Genomic DNA, 22484 nt, shown 5'->3' on the forward strand with positions numbered 1-22484 from the left:
AATGCCATCCTACATGTAACTAACAATGATTGAAAATGTTCTTTGTTCATAGGTTACATTTTTATACTTAAGCAAAATGCTTGTTTCCCCCCCATAATTATTACAGGACAGCTTTAGACTGGGCTAAGCACTTCGGACAGACAGAAGTGGTTGATCTGTTGGAGTCCTACTGGTAATGTGTTTATTAACTCTGGAATCATAAAATCATAGAACTGTAAAGTTGGAAGTAACCACAAGAGTCATCTAGTTCAATCCTCCAATGCAGGAATCTTTTGCCCAACGTGGGGCTTGAACCCACATTGCTGAGATTAAGAGTCCCATGCGCTACTGACTAAGCTATCCCATTGTGCTTGAGTACATGGCAGAAAACTGCCTGTACTTTCTAAAGCGTGGATAGGGAACTGGATCTGGCCAGCTGATTCAAAGGCCCTTGGGTTCGTGGGAAGACACCTTTGTGGTTTTCAGATAATAGTGGAAGTAGGTCAAGGAACCAACAGCTTCAGGAATGATATTTTTAAAAATCTGCTTCCATGTTCTGCAAGTACAGTGGTGCCCCGCAAGACGAACGCCTCGCAAGACAGAAAACCCGCTAGACGAAAGGGTTTTCCGTTTTGGAGGCGCTTCGCAAAACGAATTTCCCTATGGGGTTGCTTCGCAAGACGAAAAAATCTTGCGTCCCCCCGCGGGTTTTTTTTGCTTTTTCCGCCCTTTTCCTAAGCTGCTAAGCCGCTTATCAGCTGTTCTGCTGATAAGCCGCTTAACAGCTGATCGCGAAAAGCCGCTTGACAGCTGTAGCGCTAATCCGCTAAGCTGTCAATGGTCTTGCTTCGCAAGACGAAAAAACCGCTAGACGAAGAGAATCGCGGAACAGATTCTTTTCGTCTAGCGAGGCACCACTGTATTGCCAATTTCTTGACATGTGTATTTTTTGGTGCTTGTATTTTAGTGCCTCACTAGAGTCGGGTAATCTCGATGAAAGTTCTTTGGTCCATGCAAATGCTAGTGAACTCAGTGCAGAAGACAGAGAACTCCTAAAGGCTTATCATCACAGCTTTGATGATGAAAAAGTGGATCTTGACCTGATCATGCACCTGCTATACAACATCTGTCACAGCTGTGATGCAGGTAAATGCAGATGTAGTGCTTATTTTCATTTTAAGCATCTTTTACATGCACATCCTTTAGTCTGTGCTCTGGCACCTAGACTACTATGCACATAAAACATTTGTTGGAAGCCAAAGGCTGTCATATTTCACATGTGAGCTTGTTAGAAGTAGAGTACTGCAATAAATTGACTTTTTTTGTCTGATCAGCAAGACTGCTCTTATCTTACAAATGCATTTGACTGTGATTATGCCCCACTCCTCTTTTCCTATGGATGGTTCTTATAAACAGGGCCCCCATGTATATGAATGGAGATGGGCAGGTTTTGCTTCACACTAACATATGCTACATAGTGGGCACAAGCCTCAAACTTGCTCCTTGTGCCCCCCGACCATATGTAGCCCATCCCTGTCTAGGCTTAGAATCATAGAATTGTAGAATTGGAAAGGGCCATAAGAATCATCTAGTCCAGCCCCATGCAATGTGGGAATCTTTTGCCCAATGTGGGACTCAAACCCCTGACCCCATGGGTCTCCTGCTCTCATAATGAGCTCATAATGAAAGAACAGATGCTAAGCACAGCTTTCTCTTATTCTATTTCCTTTCACTTTGGAACTTTGTCTTAAAGGAGCGGTTTTAATTTTCCTTCCTGGATATGATGAGATTGTTGGCTTGAGGGACCGCATCCTGTTTGATGACAAGAGGTTTGCTGATAATGCTCACAGGTAAAAAAAAAAATGTAACTCTTATTTTGGTATATCGGTTTTACTCTTAGAAGACTGCATTTCATTCAATTCATACTTGTTTGCTATTAGGTTCCAAGTTTTTATGCTGCATTCAAATATGCAGACATCGGATCAGAAGAAGGTTCTAAAGACCTCTCCCCCAGGCATCCGCAAAATAGCAAGTATCAAATTACTTTTTAACTGTTTCTATCAATCCACATTTTTTTCATATCAACTGTTATTACAGCATAATGTGTTGTTTCAGATTCTTTCTACAAATATTGCCGAAACCAGCATCACAGTTAATGATGTTGTCTTTGTGATTGACTCTGGAAAAATGAAGGAGGTATGCCATTTGCCTGTTTATCTGTTTTTTTAAAGATACTGCTTGATATAATACAGTCATACCTCATGTTTTTGTGCTTCATGTTACGTTCTTTCAGGTTATGTCCTGCGGCGACCTGGAAGTACCGGAAAGGGTTACTTCTGGGTTTCACCGCTCGCACATGCGCAGAAGCGCAAAATGACATCATGCGCAGAAGCGGCGAATCGCAACCTGCACGTGCCCGTTTCACTGCTGCGGGTTGCACTCTTTTCATGTTGCGAACGGTCCTCCGGAATGGATCCCTGTAGTCTCTAAGTGGTTTATATAAAATGAAGTTTAGCAGTTGCTAAAAATGAGGTGAAAATAAAGCACAACTGTATATTGCAAAAAAACCCTCAAATTTATCTTAGACTCACGTTTAATTTTAGTTTACCATAAACTAAAAGTGTGCTGTATTGTAAACAAAACATTTAAAGAAGGATTTTAGTACAGTGGCACCTCAGGTTAAGTACTTAATTCGTTCCGGAGGTCCGTTCTTAACCTGAAACTGTTCTTAACCTGAAGCACCACTTTAGCTAATGGGGCCTGCTGCTGCCGCCACGCCGCCAGAACACGATTTCTGTTCTCATCCTGAAGCAAAGTTCTTAACCCGAGGTAATATTTCTGGGTTAGCGGAGTCTGTAACCTGAAGCATCTGTAACCTGAAGCATATGTAACCCGAGGTACCACTGTACAATGTGTAAAATATTGTTACATGCCACCCCAATCTCCAACAAGTGTGAGATTCCAGGGGTCTTGGCTTTCACCCAGGGTTCATGTTTTTCTCAGAAATAAGGCACAGTGGAGACTGCAGTGTCTTTATGACTGATGTGTTTTTACATACATATCTATGCAACCTGAGTCTGTAGTGGATGGATTTCCAGCATTCAGATTTCAAGAGGATGTTCTGCTGCTGGAAGGGTGGGACTTGATTTTTGCCAGTTCCCCAGCAGCTCCCTGTGCCCCTAAAATGCTGCTTTGGGGATGGAAACATGGAAAGTGGAATCGGGGAAATTCACCTCCTCCCTTCTCTCCAGCAGGAGCCTCAAATGAATCTTAGTGCCTTCTGTAAATGGAAAGAGAACTTCTGTTCTTGGAAGGGCAAGCCTGGATCCAGGCCAATGTATGCCAAAATCACCTCACAAAACTATTGTTAATTTAGATTATTTTATCATTCAAGTGTTCATTTCACCTTGCTGTTGTAAATCTACATTCTGATAAAAATGTTTTCTTGAAATTTTAGAAGTCCTTTGATGCATTGAACTGTGTGACCATGCTGAAGATGGTATGGATTTCTAAAGCTAGTGCCGTTCAGAGAAAGGGCAGGTAATGCAAATATCATGAATATTTTCTTCCAAGAACAGATTACAGACAGAATATTCTTACTTTTTCAAGAAGAAGAAAAATATTTCTGAAAAATCTAACACAGATTGAAAAAGAAAGGTTTCAGAATGAGACGGGGTTGACTGTGGCTAAAAAAGTGAAATATTTGGGTGTGAATATGACAGCTAAGAATGTGAATTTATTTAAAGACAATTATGAAAAAACTTGGACAGAAGTGAAAAAAGATCTAGAAATATGGTCAAACTTGAAGCTTTCCTTGTTAGGTCGAATTGCAGTTATAAAAATGAATGTTTTGCCAAGAATGTTGTTTTTGTTTCAAACATTACAAATAATGGATAAAATGGACTGTTTCAAGAAGTGGCAGAAAGATATATCTAAATTTGTCTGGCAGGGCAAGAAGCCCAGAATAAAATTTAAGATATTAACGGATTCAAAGGAAAGAGGGGGGTTTGCCCTGCCAGACTTTAAATTGTACTATGAAGCGGCAGCTTTCTGCTGGCTAAAAGAATGGCTGCTTCTTGAAAACACAGACATTTTGGATTTGGAAGGATTTAACAATATTTTTGGGTGGCATGCATATTTGTGGTATGACAAGGTTAAAGCGCATAAAAGTTTCAAAAACCATATTGTCAGAAAAGCACTGCTGAATGTCTGGGTTAAATATAAGGACTTGCTGGAAAATAAGACTCCAAGATGGTTATCACCAATGGAAGCTAAGGCAGTTAAAAAGCTAAATATGGAGTCGAAATGGCCAAGATATTGGGAAATCTTGGAAAAGGAAGGGGACAAACTGAGATTGCAGAGTTTTGAAAAATTAAAAGGGAAGGTGAGAGATTGGTTACATTATCACCAAATAAATGAAGTGTTTAAACTAGACAGAAAAATAGGCTTCCAGGTGGAAAAATCAAAATTAGAGACTGAACTGTTAGAATCCAGTACTAAGATTTTGTCAAAAATGTATGATCTGCTGCTGAAATGGAATACACAAGATGAAATGGTAAAATCAAGTATGATTAAATGGGCTCAGGACATTGGTCATAACATCATGTTTGCTGATTGGGAAAAGTTGTGGACCACCGGGTTGAAGTTTACGGCGTGTAACGCCTTAAGAGAAAATATAATGAAAATGATTTATAGGTGGTACATATCCCCAGTCAAGCTTGCAAAGATCTATCACTTGCCTGATAATAAATGTTGGAAATGTAAAGAAAAGGAAGGTACATTCTTTCACCTCTGGTGGACGTGCCCGAAGATTAAGGCATTCTGGGAAATGATTTATAACGAACTGAAAAAGGTATTTAAATATACTTTCCCCAAGAAACCAGAGGCCTTTCTCTTGGGTATTGTCGGCCAGGGGGTGTTAAAGACAGATACAACTTTTTTTATGTATGCTACAACAGCAGCTAGAATACTTATTGCAAAGTACTGGAAGACACAGGATCTACCCACACTGGAAGAATGGCAGATGAAGGTGATGGACTATATGAGCTTGGCAGAGATGACGAGCAGAATCCGAGACCAGGGAAGAGAAGCGGCGGAAGAAGATTGGAAAAAGTTCAAGGACTATTTAAAGAAATATTATAAAATTGGAGACAGTTAGAATGATGTTGGATTAAAACAATGGTTACTATCAGTAATGGTTATGACAAAGAGAATAAGGGTGATTAGCATAAATTTATAATAAAATAAGGCAAGATTTCGCTGAATAACTGTAAGAATTTGGAATACAGAAACGGGAAGTAAGAGGAGGTCGAGGAAGTAAGGTTTAGAAATTGGGTTATGAAATGGTACTTGTTTTATGTTTTATTATTGTTGAATGTTTGTTCATGTATGTTTTGTTTCTGTTATATAAAAAATTGTTCAATAAAAATATTATAAAAAAAAGAAAAAGAAAAATATTTCTTAGAATTACTGGTATAAGATTACTTGAAACAGGTTAATTTTGATTTTTAAAAAAGCTTAAATGTTACTACTTTTATTTTTATTTTTCAACAAAACCTTTCGTAAACTATTTCTGGAAAGAATATCTTTTTGGAGACATCTGGTTGTGCTTTTCACACTATTCACTTTGGATCACACACCAACCCTGTGTTTAAAATTTATATTGTAGTATTCTTAAGAAGCGCATGTTACATTTCCAATTAATTTGAGCCTTTCAGGCAAAAGTTATAATGAATGACACTTCTGAAAGAGCTTATTTATGAAATGTAATTTCTACTTTCAACCTCTCTTTTTCCTGCTTTGATTTTTAAAATTCTACTCTTCTATGTATTGACTTACCTTAAATAATATTTACTGTTTCTAAGGGCAGGACGTTGTCGACCTGGAATTTGTTTCCGACTTTTTAGTAGACTCAGATTTCAAAATATGCTGGAATTTCAGACCCCAGAACTACTAAGAATGCCACTACAGGTTAGTGATCTTTCTTGTTTTGTTAAGTCCAAAGAGGTCTTTATAACACAATGGTCCCACTCAACCTTCAAGCCAAACCATGACTTGTGCTAACCAGTGGCGTAGCGTGGGTTGTCAGCACCCGGGGCAAGGCAAGTAATTTGCGCCCCCTAACCCTAACCCCCAGATGTTGTGCCCGGTGCGGTCAGCCCCCCCTGCACCCCCCACGCTACGCCACTGGTGCTAACCATAGTTTAGACTCCAAACCATGGTTTAGAATTGTTTGTTTCCTTTTATTTTCTGTCCTCCCACCAGTTTACTTGGAGCTGAAGCCTCTGGATACTGAGAAATGGTTCAGGCTTCATGATATTGGAAACTATTGACCTTTGCTTCCCAGCTGGTTGGGAAGAATATGCAAGAATTCTTCTTTATTCATGTGATGCTAAGCTATGCTTTAGCATGATGTGTGAACATGACCAGTATGTGGAAGGTTGCTGTTTGAAGCACTTACCATAGGACACTTCAATTTTAAAAGAATCTAAAATAACCCATTGTATTTCTATATAATACTTGTGGAAGTTTGATCAGTATTAAGAGGTGTCCTGCACCTCTACTTCACATCATACCAAAAAGCAGCCTTGGACAATGTTGCAGTGTTGTGTCCGGTGGTAGTCACTGATGATGGTGTTGTTGGTTTTGTTTGCCTATTTGCATTCCTTTGCAGGAACAACATTGTATGAGTTAGCACAGAATGTCTGTAGAATGTCACAAGCAAATATTTTCCTTTAGCTGCTTTTTATATATCAAGGCTTAAGTAGAAATGAGCAATTGTTTGCACCTTAAGGTGCAATCGTAGGCAGGATTCCTTGATCCCACTGAATTTGGTGGTACTTGCTTTTCAGTAGAGCAATCATATAGGCTTAAGATAAAAATCTGCTTTTCCTGCAGACTTGCTATACTGAAAGTATGAATATTCTTAGTTTCTTTATTTTTGTTACAGCTTTACCACATGTTTTGGATCAGGGGTGATTAAAGCTGAATATTTGATTTTGTGTATTTTAGTTCACACATTTTCAAATGTCAGACTGGCATAATTTTGTTAAGTACTAGATAGCAATCAGTTTTTCTCCTATGCATTTACTGAGCTAATACTTGGAAAAAAATAAGTAACTAATTAATCCTGTAAACATATACCCACTTTACTTAAAGAAATCCCATTGGAATCCAAGGCATTTCTGAACAGACAAGTATAGAGTTGCACTACAAGCACATTGTTTAATATATCTATGCTTAATCAAGTATTCTGTGTATATGTTTTAATCTACGTTTGGTTCTTGCTCCCAATTAATTTAATAATTATCTGCTTAGAGATACTGTTATGCTTTTTATTTAGATGTTTTTCTTATGCTGGTCTGTGACCATAATAAAGTAAATTCATTCAATGTAAGGACATTATATTGTGTATTCTGGTTTTTCTGAAACGTGTCTTAATTTCTAGGAGCTTTGTTTGCATACAAAATTGCTAGCTCCCATCAACTGTCCAATTGCTGACTTCTTGATGAAAGCTCCAGAACCACCTCCTGCTTTAATCATAAGAAATGCTGTACAGATGCTTAAGGTGAGTAAAATAAAGCTACTCTTGTCCCTGCATTTTTATTTATTACCAGCTTTTATAATGATTCCTAAAACACTAAATTTTTGCATAACTACTGAAATTACTAGCTCTGAAAAAATTCCGTAAGCACCTTCCCCAATTTCATCAGTGCCCTACTTAATACTTCTCCTCTGAAGTTTGCCCTGGAAATATCTGATCAAAAGTGGCTTTACATGAGTCTGTGTTTGAATTGTTTGTATGAAACAATTCACTTGCATTTTCAGATGAAGCCACGACAAGAGAAATAGTTGCTAAGCTAATTGAAATTTGGAGTCTAGCCGTTACCTGCTTTTGAAGTGTGCATTTCTTTGTACGCTGATTCTGTTTGCTCTTTTAAAAAATAGACAATAGATGCCATGGATACCTGGGAGGATCTGACAGAACTTGGCTATCATCTGGCTGACTTACCAGTAGAACCTCATCTTGGCAAAATGGTGCTGTGTGCCGTTGTTCTGAAGTGCCTGGATCCTATTCTGACAATAGCATGTACCCTTGCATACCGCGACCCATTTGTGTTACCTACACAGGCCTCTCAAAAGCGTGCAGCCATGCTGTGTAGAAAAAGATTTACTGCAGGAACATTTAGTGACCATATGGCTCTTCTCCGGGCTTTCCAGGTATTGCAAGTCTACAAAAACCCCCAAAACACTTATGATCTTTGTGAAATGTATCAGAAAGCAAGGAAGCGCTTAAGCTAGATTAACACATCTTGAAATGCTACCTAGTGCAATCTAGTAAACTAATGTTATCGGAGGCCAATTACCAAGCCTTTGTACACCTTGTCTGCTATGGCTGCTGCTTCTTGCCTCCCTCCCTTGCTGCTTGCCCCCTGCCACTTGATCCCCTTTTAAACTGCTGCTAGCTGGAAAAGCAGTGCTATGTTGATTGTATGTGTATTGTCTTCCTTTGGCCTTTGCTTTATAAGACTGCTATTGCTCTAAACTGAGTCTGAGGGTTGGAGATATGCAAGCCCAGCTTTTGTATTGCGGTAGCGTTGTTTTAACAATCAGAAAAGATGAGTTTCTAATTTCCATTGAGCCATGGCTTTAATGGCCTGGTTCATCTCCATTTTCCCATGAATCTCTTGTTTTTAAGTTGAAATATTGTACACAGATAATGTTGGAAGCTATGCTATGGGAAAAGTATGCCCCCATCCCCTCCTTGCAGTGAGGTAGATTGCTCTAATATTATGATTAAGTAAGGATTAATTAAAGTTACTTTTATCCATGATGCTAAGGAGAAAGGTTAATAGCATACTCCCCGTATTTCCTCATCTGCCCATTGATGCGGGGGCGGGGGGGGGGAAAACCATGGACTTGCACTTGGATTCTTCTTTGCAGAGTAGTATAGCTGTTCCTAGCAACGTTCTGGTAGTTGAACAATGTAGAGAGAAGCCTTCAAGAATTGGGTATTCCCCAAATGTGTTCCGTTTCTTTCTCACTGGCTCAGAGTACGTGGGGCTTATACTATGTCAGGCTTATGCCATGACTGTTGTAAAAAGAGCTCATTCCCCACCTCTCCTGTGGTCAGATGAGATTGCAGGGACAGCAAGAGATTTTGACAGGTGTGCAGGGCAATCTGCCTCTGAATTGTGCGATATCATAGCAATGCCATAGATAAATTATTGTTATTCTAGAAATCAAGGCTTTCTATACTAATGATCTGAACATCTTGAAATGTGAGTTTGTCAGGGGCTGCATTCTAAATGGTTACTGAAGAAACATTAACTACTCTGAAAGTTCTTTTAAATCAACTTGTTTTGCAGGCATGGCAAAAGGCGCGAAGCGATGGCTGGGAACGAGCTTTTTGTGAGAAGAATTTCCTTTCTCAGGCAACAATGGAGATTATCATAGGAATGAGAACACAGCTGCTTGGGCAACTCAGAGCATCAGGTAATATATATATCTGTATATTTATTAACCTGAAATCTGCCCCACAAAATCTTCAAGCTTTTTTCCTGGATTTCACTCTACTATTGATTCCTATGTATATGATCAGGGATACAGTTGCTATCTTTTGAGGTTTATTTTGGAGCAGTTATCCTACAACCAAACCTTTGGTTTACTTACACTGAAAGCATATTCCACTTGTTACCACATTTTGAGGTGTTATGCTATTGCAGTGGATTGTAAATATGCCCCAGTTATGTGTATTTGTGGTTACACTAGTAATATTTGCTGTGTAGATTGTGTAGTGAATACTTACTGTTCTGTTATCCTAACAAAAGTGCACCTATGGCTATGTGTTGATTAGAGGGAGAACTGGTCCTATCCTGCTTTGAGCTTGCTTCAAGCCTCCGTATTAAAATGAGGTTTGCAATTAAGAAGTAGTGGCTGAGTTTGCTTTTTTCATCTTCTCTCCTAATTCCTTTTCCTTTTCCAGCATGTCTTTTAGACCGTAGATGGGAACATCCTTACTAATGATTATTGTAAACCCCTTTGGGAGTGTTTTCCAGCTGGAGAGTAGGGTAAAAATAAATAAGCCTGATAACTCATCAAAGCCAAGAGCTAGTTTTAATTCAAAATGAGCTAATATTTTTGAGTTTGGCTCAGGAGCACAGAAAACTCAAATGAGGTATTTTAAGGGGAATTGTCAGGCGTCAGAGGATCCAGCCCCCACGGCAGGTTGCCAGGAACAGATAAGACAAGGAAAAGTCCTTACCATCTGCTTTTTATTCAGTGTTTACAGAGAGATGATTGGAATAATGGTGTTGTCCCAAGTGACTCTCCACCCCCTTTTTCTCCCACTTCCTCATTCATCATCTTGTCTCCTATGGGTGGTGCTGAGGGCCCTTTGCTTCTGAGCCTTTTGCTCTACTACTTTCAAGGCTCGCCGGGTTCTGGGAGGCGCCGGGTCTGGAATGCTTTCTAAAGACACTGTGTCTGTCAGCTGTCCCCACTCTGGTTTTTCTTTTTCCTCCTCTTCCATTATTTCCCAGCTTTCCCCCTCATCTGCCTCTGAGCTGTGACCTCCCTCAAACCCCTGTAGTAATTCGGAACTGTCTTCTTCTCTGGAAGGGTCAGGCTGGGGAGGTAGTCTCCACCATTCCGCCTATGCCCAGTCCCTGACAGGAATGATCTTTCCATAAGTTTCAGCAGGCAAGATTGTGTCCTGAGTTAAATGAGAAAATGCTGTGTTTGGGTGTTGTTTGTTCTAGTGCAAAAGAACTTTTATTCTCCCGTTCTGCAACCAAGGCAAGATCCTTTGGAACCGAATGCCCAAGTTACACTGCTCAGAATGGTATACCATTAATGACAGTGTGGGAGCTAAAAAGGCTATCCCTGACATGCATCTCTGAAGTTAATAGCTTTCTTAATTAGCAGGACATACATTTATTTCTTTTCTTTCTTTCTAGGTTTTGTAAGAGCCAGAGGTGGTGGCGACATAAGAGATGTTAACACAAACTCTGAGAACTGGGCTGTGGTGAAAGGTGCCTTAGTAGCTGGAATGTACCCCAATATAGTTCACGTTGACAGAGAGAACATTGTTTTGACTGGGCCAAAAGAAAAAAAAGTTAGATTTCATCCTACCTCCGTTCTTAGCCAGCCCCAGTATAAAAAGGTAAGAAGGTATAAAGTTTAAAATATTAGTGTGGGAGATCTGGGAACCTCAGTTCTTCACTAAGCTTTGAATGCTTTGTTTATTTAGAAATGTATTTTAAATAATAAATAAATAATAATAAACCCATCACCGATACCAGTTGCAATTCTTAACGAGGAAGCAGAGAACTAGTAAAATAAGGTGGCACAAGCCTTTACTGAGTTTCTTTGCTAAAGTTTCTTTGTTTAAGCACCAAATGGTATTATCTGATCTTATTTCATGACGTTTGTGTTGTAAAGGCTTTGTACAGTATTCCTCATGTGGACTGTTCATCCCACCTCATGCAGCAGGATTTTACCCTTTCTTCAGGCTACCTGACCATGTACTTTTGTTCTGCATAGATTTTTCTGTGTTTTATGTGGAGCTCCTGTAGTCTCCCATACAGCAATGAGGAGGTTCACAATGGTTTAGATTCAGCAGTGATGCGCATTGGGTACTCCCTGCCCGCTTTCTTCAGAGGGCTGGGGAAAGTTTGCTTGCAAACGGATGTTTTAAATTGTCCCTTTTTATCGAACCGAAAGAAGCAATTCTGTTCCTTCTGTGTTACTGCCTAACAGATTCCTCCAGCGAATGGTCAAGTGGCAGCTATTCAGGCACTTCCCACGGACTGGCTCATATATGATGAAATGACAAGAGCCCACCGCATAGCCAATATCAGGTGCTGCTCAACTGTGACGCCAGTCACTGTGGCGCTCTTCTGTGGATCAGCTAGGCTGCCAAGTAATGCTTTGCAGGAGCCTTCCTCCTTCAGAGGTATAGTGCTAGAATAAGAAACATGGTTTTAATATGCATGTGTGGGTACATCTAATCCACTTGTTGACTTGTGTTAGCAGTTGTTAAGAGCTGTTTGTTTCCTGCGCTAAAGTAAAATAAACATTTTTTTTATAATGGGTTGGGGAATGAAAAATTGGGACTTGCTCTTCTCATTTTTCCCTCTTAAATTCCAACAGATTGTTGGGTTCTGTTCATTATTTTGAAGTCTGGAAGCAGCTTCATACATTATGTTTTCTTGCAGGGAAAGCACCTCACTGTTGGGAAGAAAGTGTAGATTGTCTTGACTTTAGCAGCACTTTCAAACAATTCCTTTTCTTAATGTTTTATTAAAATAAATATGAATGTGGTTACTGTCATATAAGCTAACCTGTTAAGTAAATGAGATAAAAGCAAAATGCAGCTGTATATTGAAAATAAAACTAAGCAGAGTACAAAAAAGAAAGAAAGAAAGAAAGAAAGAAAGAAAGAAAGAAAGAAGGAAAGTAATGAGTTGGAGTCCCGGAAAGCTTGGGTAACTGTAAGATTTTAAATGTCATGACTGTCACCACCTCAAGAATGGCCCAAGGGACTGCATTCTAGAGAGTGAGTGCTATCATTGGGAAGGCCCACTTTGGGGTTGCTAGGTATCCTGTTCTCAAGTTATTTAGAGCTTTAAATTTCAACAACAAAATCTTGAACTTGGTTCAGTAGCTAATAGGGAGTGAGGGCAGATCTTACAACACTGGTGTAACATGTCAATCTGGGTGTCCCACTAAGTCACCTAGCAGCTGCATTTTGCATTAGCTGAAGCTTCTGAACCAGGCACCAAGGTAGGAAGTTAGTAGATTAATCTTGATGCATATTAAGAATGCGTACATCTCATAATTGTTGTCGGTTTAAGTACGGAGTACAGTAAATGTTACTGTCTGAGATCTGCCTTTCTCTAATACAGTGGATGGTGTTCCTAATGACAGCAGTGATAGTGAGATGGAAGACAGAACTACTGCTAACTTGGCTGCCTTGAAACTGGATGAATGGCTTCATTTCAAATTAGACCCAGAGGTGCGTACTTCATGGTTCATCTGAAAAAAAATGAAAGGAAAAACTCAGTCTTGAGAATTGCTTTCAGCATTTTGACCTCAAAATGACTTAAAATTAGGATTCCAGGCTCAAAAACTGACCACTGAATGAAACAGAACTCTTTTCTCTCTCATTTTCAATATTGGCACCACCCAGCATCGTAATCACTTTTTATAAATCTATGATGTGACCGCATTAAAATATATGTTCTAGATACTGCATCTAAACAAACAAAAACCCCACTGTTGTACAGTAGGAAATGGTGCACAAAAAGGGGGGTCAAAATAAATTAAACAAAGGGATTGGAACCATTTCCATATGAAAAAAGGTTAAAATGTTTGGAGGACTTAGTTGGGAGAGATCAGCAGGGAGCTGGGGCTTGGTCTTCACCAATATTTGGAATTAATACCTAGTTGGATGGGTGGGGTACAAATAAGATTAATGATAATGATGATGATGATGATGATGATGATGATTATGATTATTTTAAATAAACAGCAAGGGGACCTTAGTGTGTTTTTATAACATCATACATGATGTGAAGAAAGTCGTTGGAGGTATTTTCCCCTCTCTCTCAGTTAAATTAAATTAATTGGCTTTAGATTCAGAGAATACATAATTAACATGGTATTTGCTATCCTAAAATGTGGTGATGGCCACTGACTTAGATGACTTTAGAAGTGGTTAGATTGATCTTCTATACGTGTCCATTATATAGGCTACTATCTCTACAGGCTGAATGGAAGCTCCAGATTTGATGACTGTATGGAGGTTGGAGGTAGGGGCGGGACACATAAACCTGTGCACTTCGCCTGGGTGGATAGAGCAGATGTTTCAACCATTTATTGATGTTGATTTAGATTGAACTCCCTCTTCCTTTGCCATTCATGTCCTTTCACTTATGTAAATGGTGCTGCAAGAAAGCCATGCAGGGGCAGTTTAATTCTGGACCTATCCCAGTTCTTCCTCTATCACTATGAGAATAATCATCCCAGTTGAAAAACTTGAAATTCTTTGCTGATGAGCATGGTTACAGATATAACAGAGGAATGAAGTATTAATTAAAATACTTTAAAAAAAAATCTTCCAAATACTTTGGAACAAAAGGATGTTTTCAGGAATCATGTTGCTGACATCAAACTTCCTCAAAGTACTGGAGTTATCAAAACTATTTAATACACTTATAATCAATAAAGGGTCACCAAGGGTTCTTGGAAGGGTCTCCAAGACATATATATATATATATATATATATATATATATATATATATATATAAAATTATAAACTATATTTATTACAGGCTGCTAGCCTACTCCTGCAATTGAGGCAAAAATGGCATAGTTTATTTTTACGGCGCATGAGAGCTCCTTCAAAGCCCTGGTCTCAAGTTGATGAGGCAACCATACGAGCAATCATTGCTGTTTTAAGCACTGAAGAACAGTCTGCAGGTCTACAGCAGCCTTCGGGAATTGGGCAAAGACCAAGACCCATGTCATCTGAAGAACTTCCTCTAGCGTCTTCATGGAGATCAAACACTAGCCGAAAAAGCTCAGCAGAAGCAGAATTCGCAGACGATGCTTTTAATGCTGAAAGGTCAGTATCTAGTGGATAGTACTGTCCGCAGTACTGTGCTCTGTACCTGCCGTGAATAGGAAACACATAGTGTGCAAAGGGTTTAACCCCGCGAGGTGTCTGTATGCCTTAAAGCTCACCTTGGCCCTCCACATTTTTTGAGACTCCCAACTCCCATCAACCTCAGCTAGGGTGGCCAGTGATCTGGGATGATGGGAATTGTAGTTCAGCAACATACAGAGGGCTGTTGGTTGGCCATCCCTGCTTTACAAGTAGCAAGAAGGGATGAAGCTGTAGTTTTTTCCCTAGCAGGAGAGGACCAGAGGTGGCATAAGCTCTCTTCTCTGTGTCCACTCATTGCTTGTCCCTCAGCAGTTGCAAACCCACAGTTGGGTCACCTCAAACTAATACATTGTATTTCTTGATGGAGGGAGAGTTCCTTTCTGTTCTTGACTGGTGTTTAGGCTCCTAACCTAGTCTGACAGCGCATGCCCATAGAAAGTCATATTGTGGTCGTGCGTCTTTTGCAAACAGAAGTGAAATCTGAGGTTCTATGCCTGCCTAAATCTTCCTTGCATTTTGGTTGACTTGTTGCTTCTACTGACCAAAATATCTGAAGCTTTACTAAAATGCATTAGGACAAAATAGGGATAACTGGACCGAAGCCTATTTGAGTCTCCCTTCTCTGAACTTTTCAAGATTGCCTCTCCTGCCTGGTCGGGTAAGGCCATTGAGGAGGGCAGACTTACAAACACAAAAATTCATATGTAAAGATACTTCATGGAATCCCATTTTCTATTATGGGGGCATGCACATACTCCCTCTCTCTCTCACGCATATATATATATATATATATATATATATATATATGCACATACATACATGAGGTTTTTTAAACTTTAGAATATACTGCTAAAAATAAGAATTGTCATGTGTAACAGACACAAGTATGCTACTGTTCAAACTTAATATAATTTCAGCATCATTAAAAAGGTAATCTAACAATACTGGAACATATTCAGGACGATTTTTAATAATTTTGAAATTAGTTTTCACACAACATTGATGGCTAACAGAGTAGTTAAAAAAATAAACAGCGTTAACAAAAAAAGCTTATTGTTCAACAGTACAGTGGTATCTCAGGTTAAGTACTTAATTTGTTCCGGAGGTCCGTTCTTAACCTGAAATTGTTCTTAACCTGAAGCACCACTTTAGCTAATGGGGCCTCCTGCTGCCACTGTGCCGCTGGAGCACAATTTCTGTTCTCATCCTGAAGCAAAGTTCTTAACCCGAGGTAATATTTCTGGGATAGTGGAGTGTGTAACCTGAAGCGTATGTAACCCGAGGTACCACTGTATTTATTTCTCTGCAATATTTAAAAACAAACAGCAAGAACCACGAATATATAGGAAAGCAAAGGAATATTTATGAAGGACTTGAGCGTAATATGAACTTAGTCTTTAATATGTCTGTAAAATGTCTCTAAAACAACTTGAAAATATATAGCCGTTTTCTCTTTCAGAAATCCCCCCAAAGCAACTTTAAGCTATGATATAAACAAAGAACAGAACAATACAATATTAAGGTAACGTTCCGATTTTTAAAGCTTTTAAAAAGCACACTTCAAAGAGTACAAGGCAGTTTGACAAGAGAAAAATAAATAGAATAGATTGCTTACTAAGGAAATATAAAAATAGTGAATTGCACTGTCCCTTTTCCAGAAAGTTTAAATTACTTGCTCATATGAACTACAGGGGAAGGAAATAACAAGGCATTGGTGCTGTTTGACTCTAGCAGCCATTACACCAGTCTGCCTTCTCATACCTAGTTCCACAGTGATAAATCTCAATGGTAACTGGCAAACGGCTGCTGTGCATTCTGCTGCTGCTGCTGCTGAATAACTTGTCTGGAAACTTGTTATCCTTGCTTGCCTTTGTCCCTATGCTGCTTTTTGATGAATATTGGGTTGCTAGTATATACAGAAAAACTGCTTCCGCCTGTCGACCAGAGTTTGTAACCCCATAAGTGTGAGCAGATGGCATCTTCAGGAAACCTCTTAGAGCAGGGGAGGCTAACCTGTGGCTCTTCAAGATGCTGTCAGATTCCAGCTCTCATCAAACCCAGGCCAACATGGACAATGGTCAGAGATCATGGGAGTTGCAGTCCCAACATCTGGAGAGCCACGGTCTCCTATCAATTCCCTAGAATTGCTTGATCCCCATTAAACATGGTTTTCTGCTTTCAACTTAACAGAGTTCTAATGAAGTCTGCATCTCCAGCATTTCACCAACCCCTGAAATACAAAGAGAGAAGCGTTTTGCATTCCAAACGAAGCACAGATGATAGGTCAGACCAGTCGTCTGTGAAATCTACAGACAGCAGCAGTTTCCCCAGCCCCTGTGCCAGTCCTTCTCCTCCGTCATCTGGGAAGGTACAGTAGCTGTTCTTCGTCCTGTTTTAAATTTTTGGAAGCTGCTGACTGCTTGCTGAAATAATAAAATGAGACATAGTACACTGGAGGTGAAAACATTTTGAAAATATTGCTGGTTTGATTTCCTTTTCTGGAGTACATGGTTTAAGCTCTTTCAGATAAATTTGTATGGCTTATTTCTTTGCCACCTTGAACCAGGAGTACCCTCTCAGAGTTTTTTGTGTCTATATGTAGAGCAGAAACACAAATACCTTGAGAATCATTGAAGAAAATTAAGGGATCGGTAGATCTTAAGCTAAATCAAGAGCCATAGAAATGTTTAAAAACATAGTTTTAAAAGAGCTGACTGCTTTTGTATAATCCTGTTCTCTCCTCAATTCACTTTTGGTTGACAATGGTGCTTGATTCATTCTCCTAAGAGCCAGAAAACCAGCTCTGCTTAGATACCAGAGCTGACTTCATTTGGTAAAATATGACCTGTACATTTATCCTACAAGATTTTTGGGATTCAACAAGAACTGGTCCTAAATGTACAGGCTGCTTCTAGAGACCTATTGACAGCAGATGGCAGAAGGGGCAGAGCTGCTTGGTTGTCCCTAAACTGTAGTTGTGCTAGAGATCCCAATAACATTCAACTTGATGTATTGCAACATTGCATTACTATCTTAATTTGCAACGTTTCGTATTTGCATTCCTTTGACATCAAAGATACCAACTATTGTACTACTTTCCACAAGAATGGTATGGTAATACCTTAAAAAATATCTTTAAAGGTAATACCTTTAAAAAAAACCACAAGTGTCTAATTATTGACCTGGTTTTCATATAATGCTAAGACAGACCATGGCTTAGTGCAAATGCATGAACATGTAGATTTCTGCAGACAAGATTGCAGCTGCAAGACTCCTCTTCCAGTTATGCTTCTGCCATGGTACTCGGGGCTGAACCTTAGTGTTACCTTCAGATCTGTGGTCATGATTTATCTCTTTCCAGAAAAACCACAAGTTGTACCATGGTTCTTGGTTATGTAATACCCAGCCAAAACATAGCCTATCCCCAGGTAGTGCAGCTGTGGTCTTACTGTTAATTGCTGGGACATAGTGGGTTTGAGTGTGTCCAAACATCACAAAAGGTATCTGTTTTTGCAGGGCTCCAAGTCTCCTTCTCCAAGACCAAATATGCCAGTTCGATACTTCATTATGAAAAGCAGCAACCTGAGAAACCTTGAGATTTCACAGCAGAAGGGGATTTGGTCTACAACCCCAAGTAATGAGCGAAAACTGAATCGAGCCTTTTGGGAGAGCAGTGTTGTTTACTTAGTATTTTCTGTTCAGGGATCAGGACACTTTCAGGTGAGAAATTGATACACTGAAGTTGATGAGTATGTTGCAAAATTGTTACCAGACTATAACAACATCTGCTACATTCACAACATTTACCTTTCTATAATTTGTCCTTTTCCTTCCTCCAGTGACGTAATATAGGCAACTTGTGTGTAGAGTTAATTTCTTAATTTTTCAAGGACCCAAGTTGTGATCTGACAAAGGACTGGCATTTAATAAGGCTCTGAAACCTACTAGAAACAGGCAACCTCACATGAAAAAAGGGGTTGAAATCCACCCCGGGAGTGACATTTATACAGAACTAGATCCACAATGTACTCCTAACATATTTTCATCTTCATGGTAGTAAACAGTATTCTCAAACATGGTAGTAAACAGTATCCCCAAACTTCAGCCACTTAACATTTACATTTTCTTTTTTGTAAACAAAAAGCACCTGCGGCAACTAAGCACCTGAAGAAAAACAGCTGACTCTTATAAATGAATCTTTACCCCAGACAGTACTAAGATTCATGTGGTTTTTCAAGCAAAAAACAACCCAGATAAGCAGCGAAGTGGCCTCATTCTGCAGCACTACACATGGCTTTATTGAGGGACATTTTGCCGCACCAAAGCATTTGAATTTGGCTTGATATAGAAAAACAACTTCTAAAACACTGTTTCTGTTTTATGAATTAATGTATTGAGGTAAAAAAAAAGGTTTTTGGGTTTTTTCAAGCAAAAACTGGTCAGAGAAGCATATTAAAATATTCTTCTCCTGACACAACACACATGGTTTTATTTTGGATATCCTGCTCCCCCAAGACATATTAGAAGTCAGCTTGGGATAAAAAGACACCCCATAAACCTATCAGGTTTTCCCCCCTACTAATCGAGAATAGATGCTATCCAACTAAGCCATACTTGGAATAAACCTATTGAGATTGATGGACTTCAGTTAATTTATTTCAATGGTCCTACTCTGATTTGGATACCACCTGATGCGTTTAATACAGAGTAAAAACTGGTTTTATTTAGATTCTAACATTTTAAATGTGTTGTAGGGCTTTGCTCGAATGTCTTCAGAGATTGGACGTGAGAAGAGTCAGGATTGGGGTTCTGCTGGCTTAGGAGGAGTATTCAAGGTGGAGTGGATCCGGAAAGAAAGTCTTCCTTTTCAGTTTGCTCATCACTTACTCAACCCTTGGAACGACAACAAGAAAGTACAAATAAGTCGAGATGGCCAGGTATGTTGATTTTACAGCTCTGAGTACAAGGATATGCTCAAGGATGGATTACTTGATTCCCTCCGTCTTCATTGTCAAGAATATAGTTCAATTTTAAAACCGGTAATGGCCAGTTTTATCCCACTATTCAAAATAACACCAAGATGTAAGAAATTTCCCTGTAGAGTGAAGGACGTAACTTGGGCTTTGTAATTGAAGCAGCCTCTACTGAGGCTAGTTGTCATTCCCATGTAGTGGTCTCCTTTTTATAGCCGGGCCTTATAACGCCGTCACTTTCTCCCCTTCCCTGGTGTAGGAACTGGAACCTCAGGTTGGTGAACAGTTGCTGCAGCTCTGGGACCGTATTCCTTTAGGAGAGAAAAATGCGGCTGATTGAAAATACGACGGGCAACTTTTGAGGTCTACTCTCCAGATGAGAATGTGAATGAATTTGAAGGTTTTCTAACCCTGTTGGTGAAGCTTAGAGAAAGTAGTAGCTGTTCTCAAGTGGTTATTGATGTAATATTGGATAGATCCACACGTCACTAGATTTTAAGGCTAGGAGAGGGGGAAGTGGAGCTAAAATACTGCACCAGGGTGACAGCTGTGCAGGGAGGATGCAGAGTGAAAGGCAGTAGAGCAGGCAAGTGAAGCAGAAGATTGCAAGGCCAGCGTAGTAATTTCCTGTGTTTTAAAATGCTCCTCCAGAAAAAGCTTGATGTACAGAGTGGTCACTTGAGAAAACCACATTGTCATTTGCCAAAATTAAGCAGAAGTTTTTGTTTGATGAATAAAGACTTAAAACTTTGTCGTTCTCCTCCACCGTTCCACCTCCTGTGAAATAGATAATGTGCTAAGATCATCAATGTACCTAAAGAAGGAAATTCCTGAGGGAAATGGGCTGCAGGCATTCAGCAGCACTCCTCTGGCACAGACTAGATTTGATTCTGTGTTCTGGTTTGAAGGAAACAATGTGGACTGCTCTTATTTTCATTGAGACGTTTGTTCTTTTTCATTCACTTTGAAGTTTCAAATGTTAAGACACCCAAACTCCAAATGGTGGGTCACCAAAGCAGACCAAAGCTGCTGTTGAAATTTTAACAGTGTTGTAATTTAAAGTAGTAGGTCTTGGAACAATGAGTAATATTCATCTTGATGGAATCCTGTTCCGACAAGGCTCAAGGGAAAATAAATGGAGGTACAGCTTCGAAGTTGAAGGGGTTGTGAACACCTTCTGCTACTGGACTAAAACACTGAGTAGACATATCCGTGAAAAGAGCCTCCTCCCCTCAGATTAAATCCAATTTAAATGACGAGTGCCTTTTGTCAGAAAGCTGGCTTTGGGGTGTTTTTATTTTGACCTTATTCTGTTTCCATTATGTACTTGCAAAAATGGGCATGGATTTCCTAATTCTTTGCTCGTAGTGGGTGCATCAGGAACAGCCTCTTCACTTTTGAAGGAAAGGTATCTTTAAGGAACCATTTTGTTTCGATTAGCCTTCCTCTTAAAACAATCACCAGCAACCTTTTTCTCCTTCCCAAAATTGCCTACAAGTTCCTTGTAGTGTGTCCTTTTGATTTTCTTTTTCACTTGCCATATTTCTTTTGACTTGATTTGTCTAAATAGCTCCCTCCTACATTGTGCAAATATATAATCTGTTGTACTTTGCTTGTACAGTCCCCCCCTCAGTCTCTTTCCTGTAGTTTCGTTTTTTAAAAGCACGATGGCCAAATCAGCTTTTCTGCAGAGCATTTGAACAGGGATGGTTTAATTACTGAGCAGTCTTCTAAGTTAAGAATGTTAAAAAGGCAATTCTTTGCCACAAACCACTAATAAAAGGATAAAACTACAGTGGATTAGCTTTTACCTGAATTTGGGATTTGAATTTCTTGGCTTTGCATTTCATTGTTAAGGGTTTTTTTACATTTTCATGTATAGATTGACTTATTTGTGATTTTTGAGCATGTGTAATTGAGTTCCTCTGTACATCTCGTCGCATTTTCTTGTTAATTTTTACTAACAAATGCCAGTCATTTACCAGTTTACCAGTTTTAAGTTCGAAATAAGATGTATTTAGAATAAAGCCATTTGTTTTTAGCTGATTGGTGTTTTGGAGCAATTTCTACAGCAGAGAGTAACCTGTTATCAAAGCACTATATCTACCAAGAATTAGTTCTTCACATCTGATTGTTAAATTGCATTCATTGTCAGGTTGTATATAGCAACAATAATGATTCTGTTCTAGTTCTTCTTCAGGTACCATTGATATACAAACTGCAGTAACCTAATATAGCTTAAAAAGGAAATTAGGAAGAAGGCTGTCTTACATGTTTCTTCTAAATGTCTTCAAGATCAGGATTCAGGTGCAGCTACTCTCGGGTACAAAGGAAATGTGATCAGTTACATGCTTTTTTGCTATAGGCTAGATATTTCTAAAGCACAAAATAATAATAAGTTATATGAAAATATAGTGTCAGCATGGTTGGGTTGTATGTACATTCCTCCCCTAAATAAAGTTTACATGCACACAGGTTTATTATTCCTGTTAGTGAATTTCATCGACTTCTAAAAAGCTGAATAATCTTTTTCATAGTACGACTTAATTCTGCGTAAGCTTAAAGGGTCCTCCTTTCCTAGTCACTGCTACAGGGTTAAGCAGTCATTATGTCCTGGACTGATAGTTCACTGTTCATTTGTCTTTCGAAAGGTGAGTAGCTAGCGAAGAATCTGATTCCTGTGATGTCTGCTCTCCTCTGGAACAGAGGTGTGTGCTCATAAATAAAGTGGCTATAGTGCTGAAAACTAGGGGAGTATGATAGGTAAAGACAAAGCTGTTTCCAAGTGTTTGGAAATCAAGATATTTCTTCCTAAGTGTACATATCAAGTTGCTATATGTATTTTACTGTCCATATGTATT

General features: G+C 39.2%; 1 protein-coding gene across 3 annotated transcripts in view; it reads left to right on the forward strand.

Moving 5' to 3' along the window:
• Positions 1-22098, forward strand: part of YTHDC2 (YTH N6-methyladenosine RNA binding protein C2) — a 35911-nt gene extending 13813 nt beyond the window's left edge. The window contains exons 12-31 of one of the 3 annotated variants that reach the window (XM_053408628.1): positions 107-172; positions 947-1125; positions 1733-1829; positions 1920-2007; positions 2095-2175; positions 3437-3519; positions 5844-5949; positions 7427-7546; positions 7927-8199; positions 9348-9474; positions 10938-11143; positions 11740-11935; positions 12888-12997; positions 14316-14608; positions 16110-16172; positions 16841-17018; positions 18167-18370; positions 19405-19587; positions 19883-19986; positions 21824-22098. In XM_053408628.1, the coding sequence (XP_053264603.1) occupies positions 107-172; positions 947-1125; positions 1733-1829; positions 1920-2007; positions 2095-2175; positions 3437-3519; positions 5844-5949; positions 7427-7546; positions 7927-8199; positions 9348-9474; positions 10938-11143; positions 11740-11935; positions 12888-12997; positions 14316-14608; positions 16110-16172; positions 16841-17018; positions 18167-18370; positions 19405-19587; positions 19883-19963 (2734 nt within the window). In that variant the 3' untranslated portion in view covers positions 19964-19986; positions 21824-22098. Of the gene's footprint in view, positions 1-106; positions 173-946; positions 1126-1732; positions 1830-1919; positions 2008-2094; positions 2176-3436; positions 3520-5843; positions 5950-7426; positions 7547-7926; positions 8200-9347; positions 9475-10937; positions 11144-11739; positions 11936-12887; positions 12998-14315; positions 14609-16109; positions 16173-16840; positions 17019-18166; positions 18371-19404; positions 19588-19882 lie in introns of all 3 variants that reach the window. The other 2 variants (XM_053408627.1, XM_053408629.1) reach the window with 2 other exon arrangements.
• The last annotated feature ends 386 nt before the right edge of the window (positions 22099-22484 follow it).

This window comes from Podarcis raffonei, chromosome 11 (genome assembly GCF_027172205.1).
Source record: "Podarcis raffonei isolate rPodRaf1 chromosome 11, rPodRaf1.pri, whole genome shotgun sequence".
NCBI lineage: Eukaryota > Metazoa > Chordata > Lepidosauria > Squamata > Lacertidae > Podarcis > Podarcis raffonei.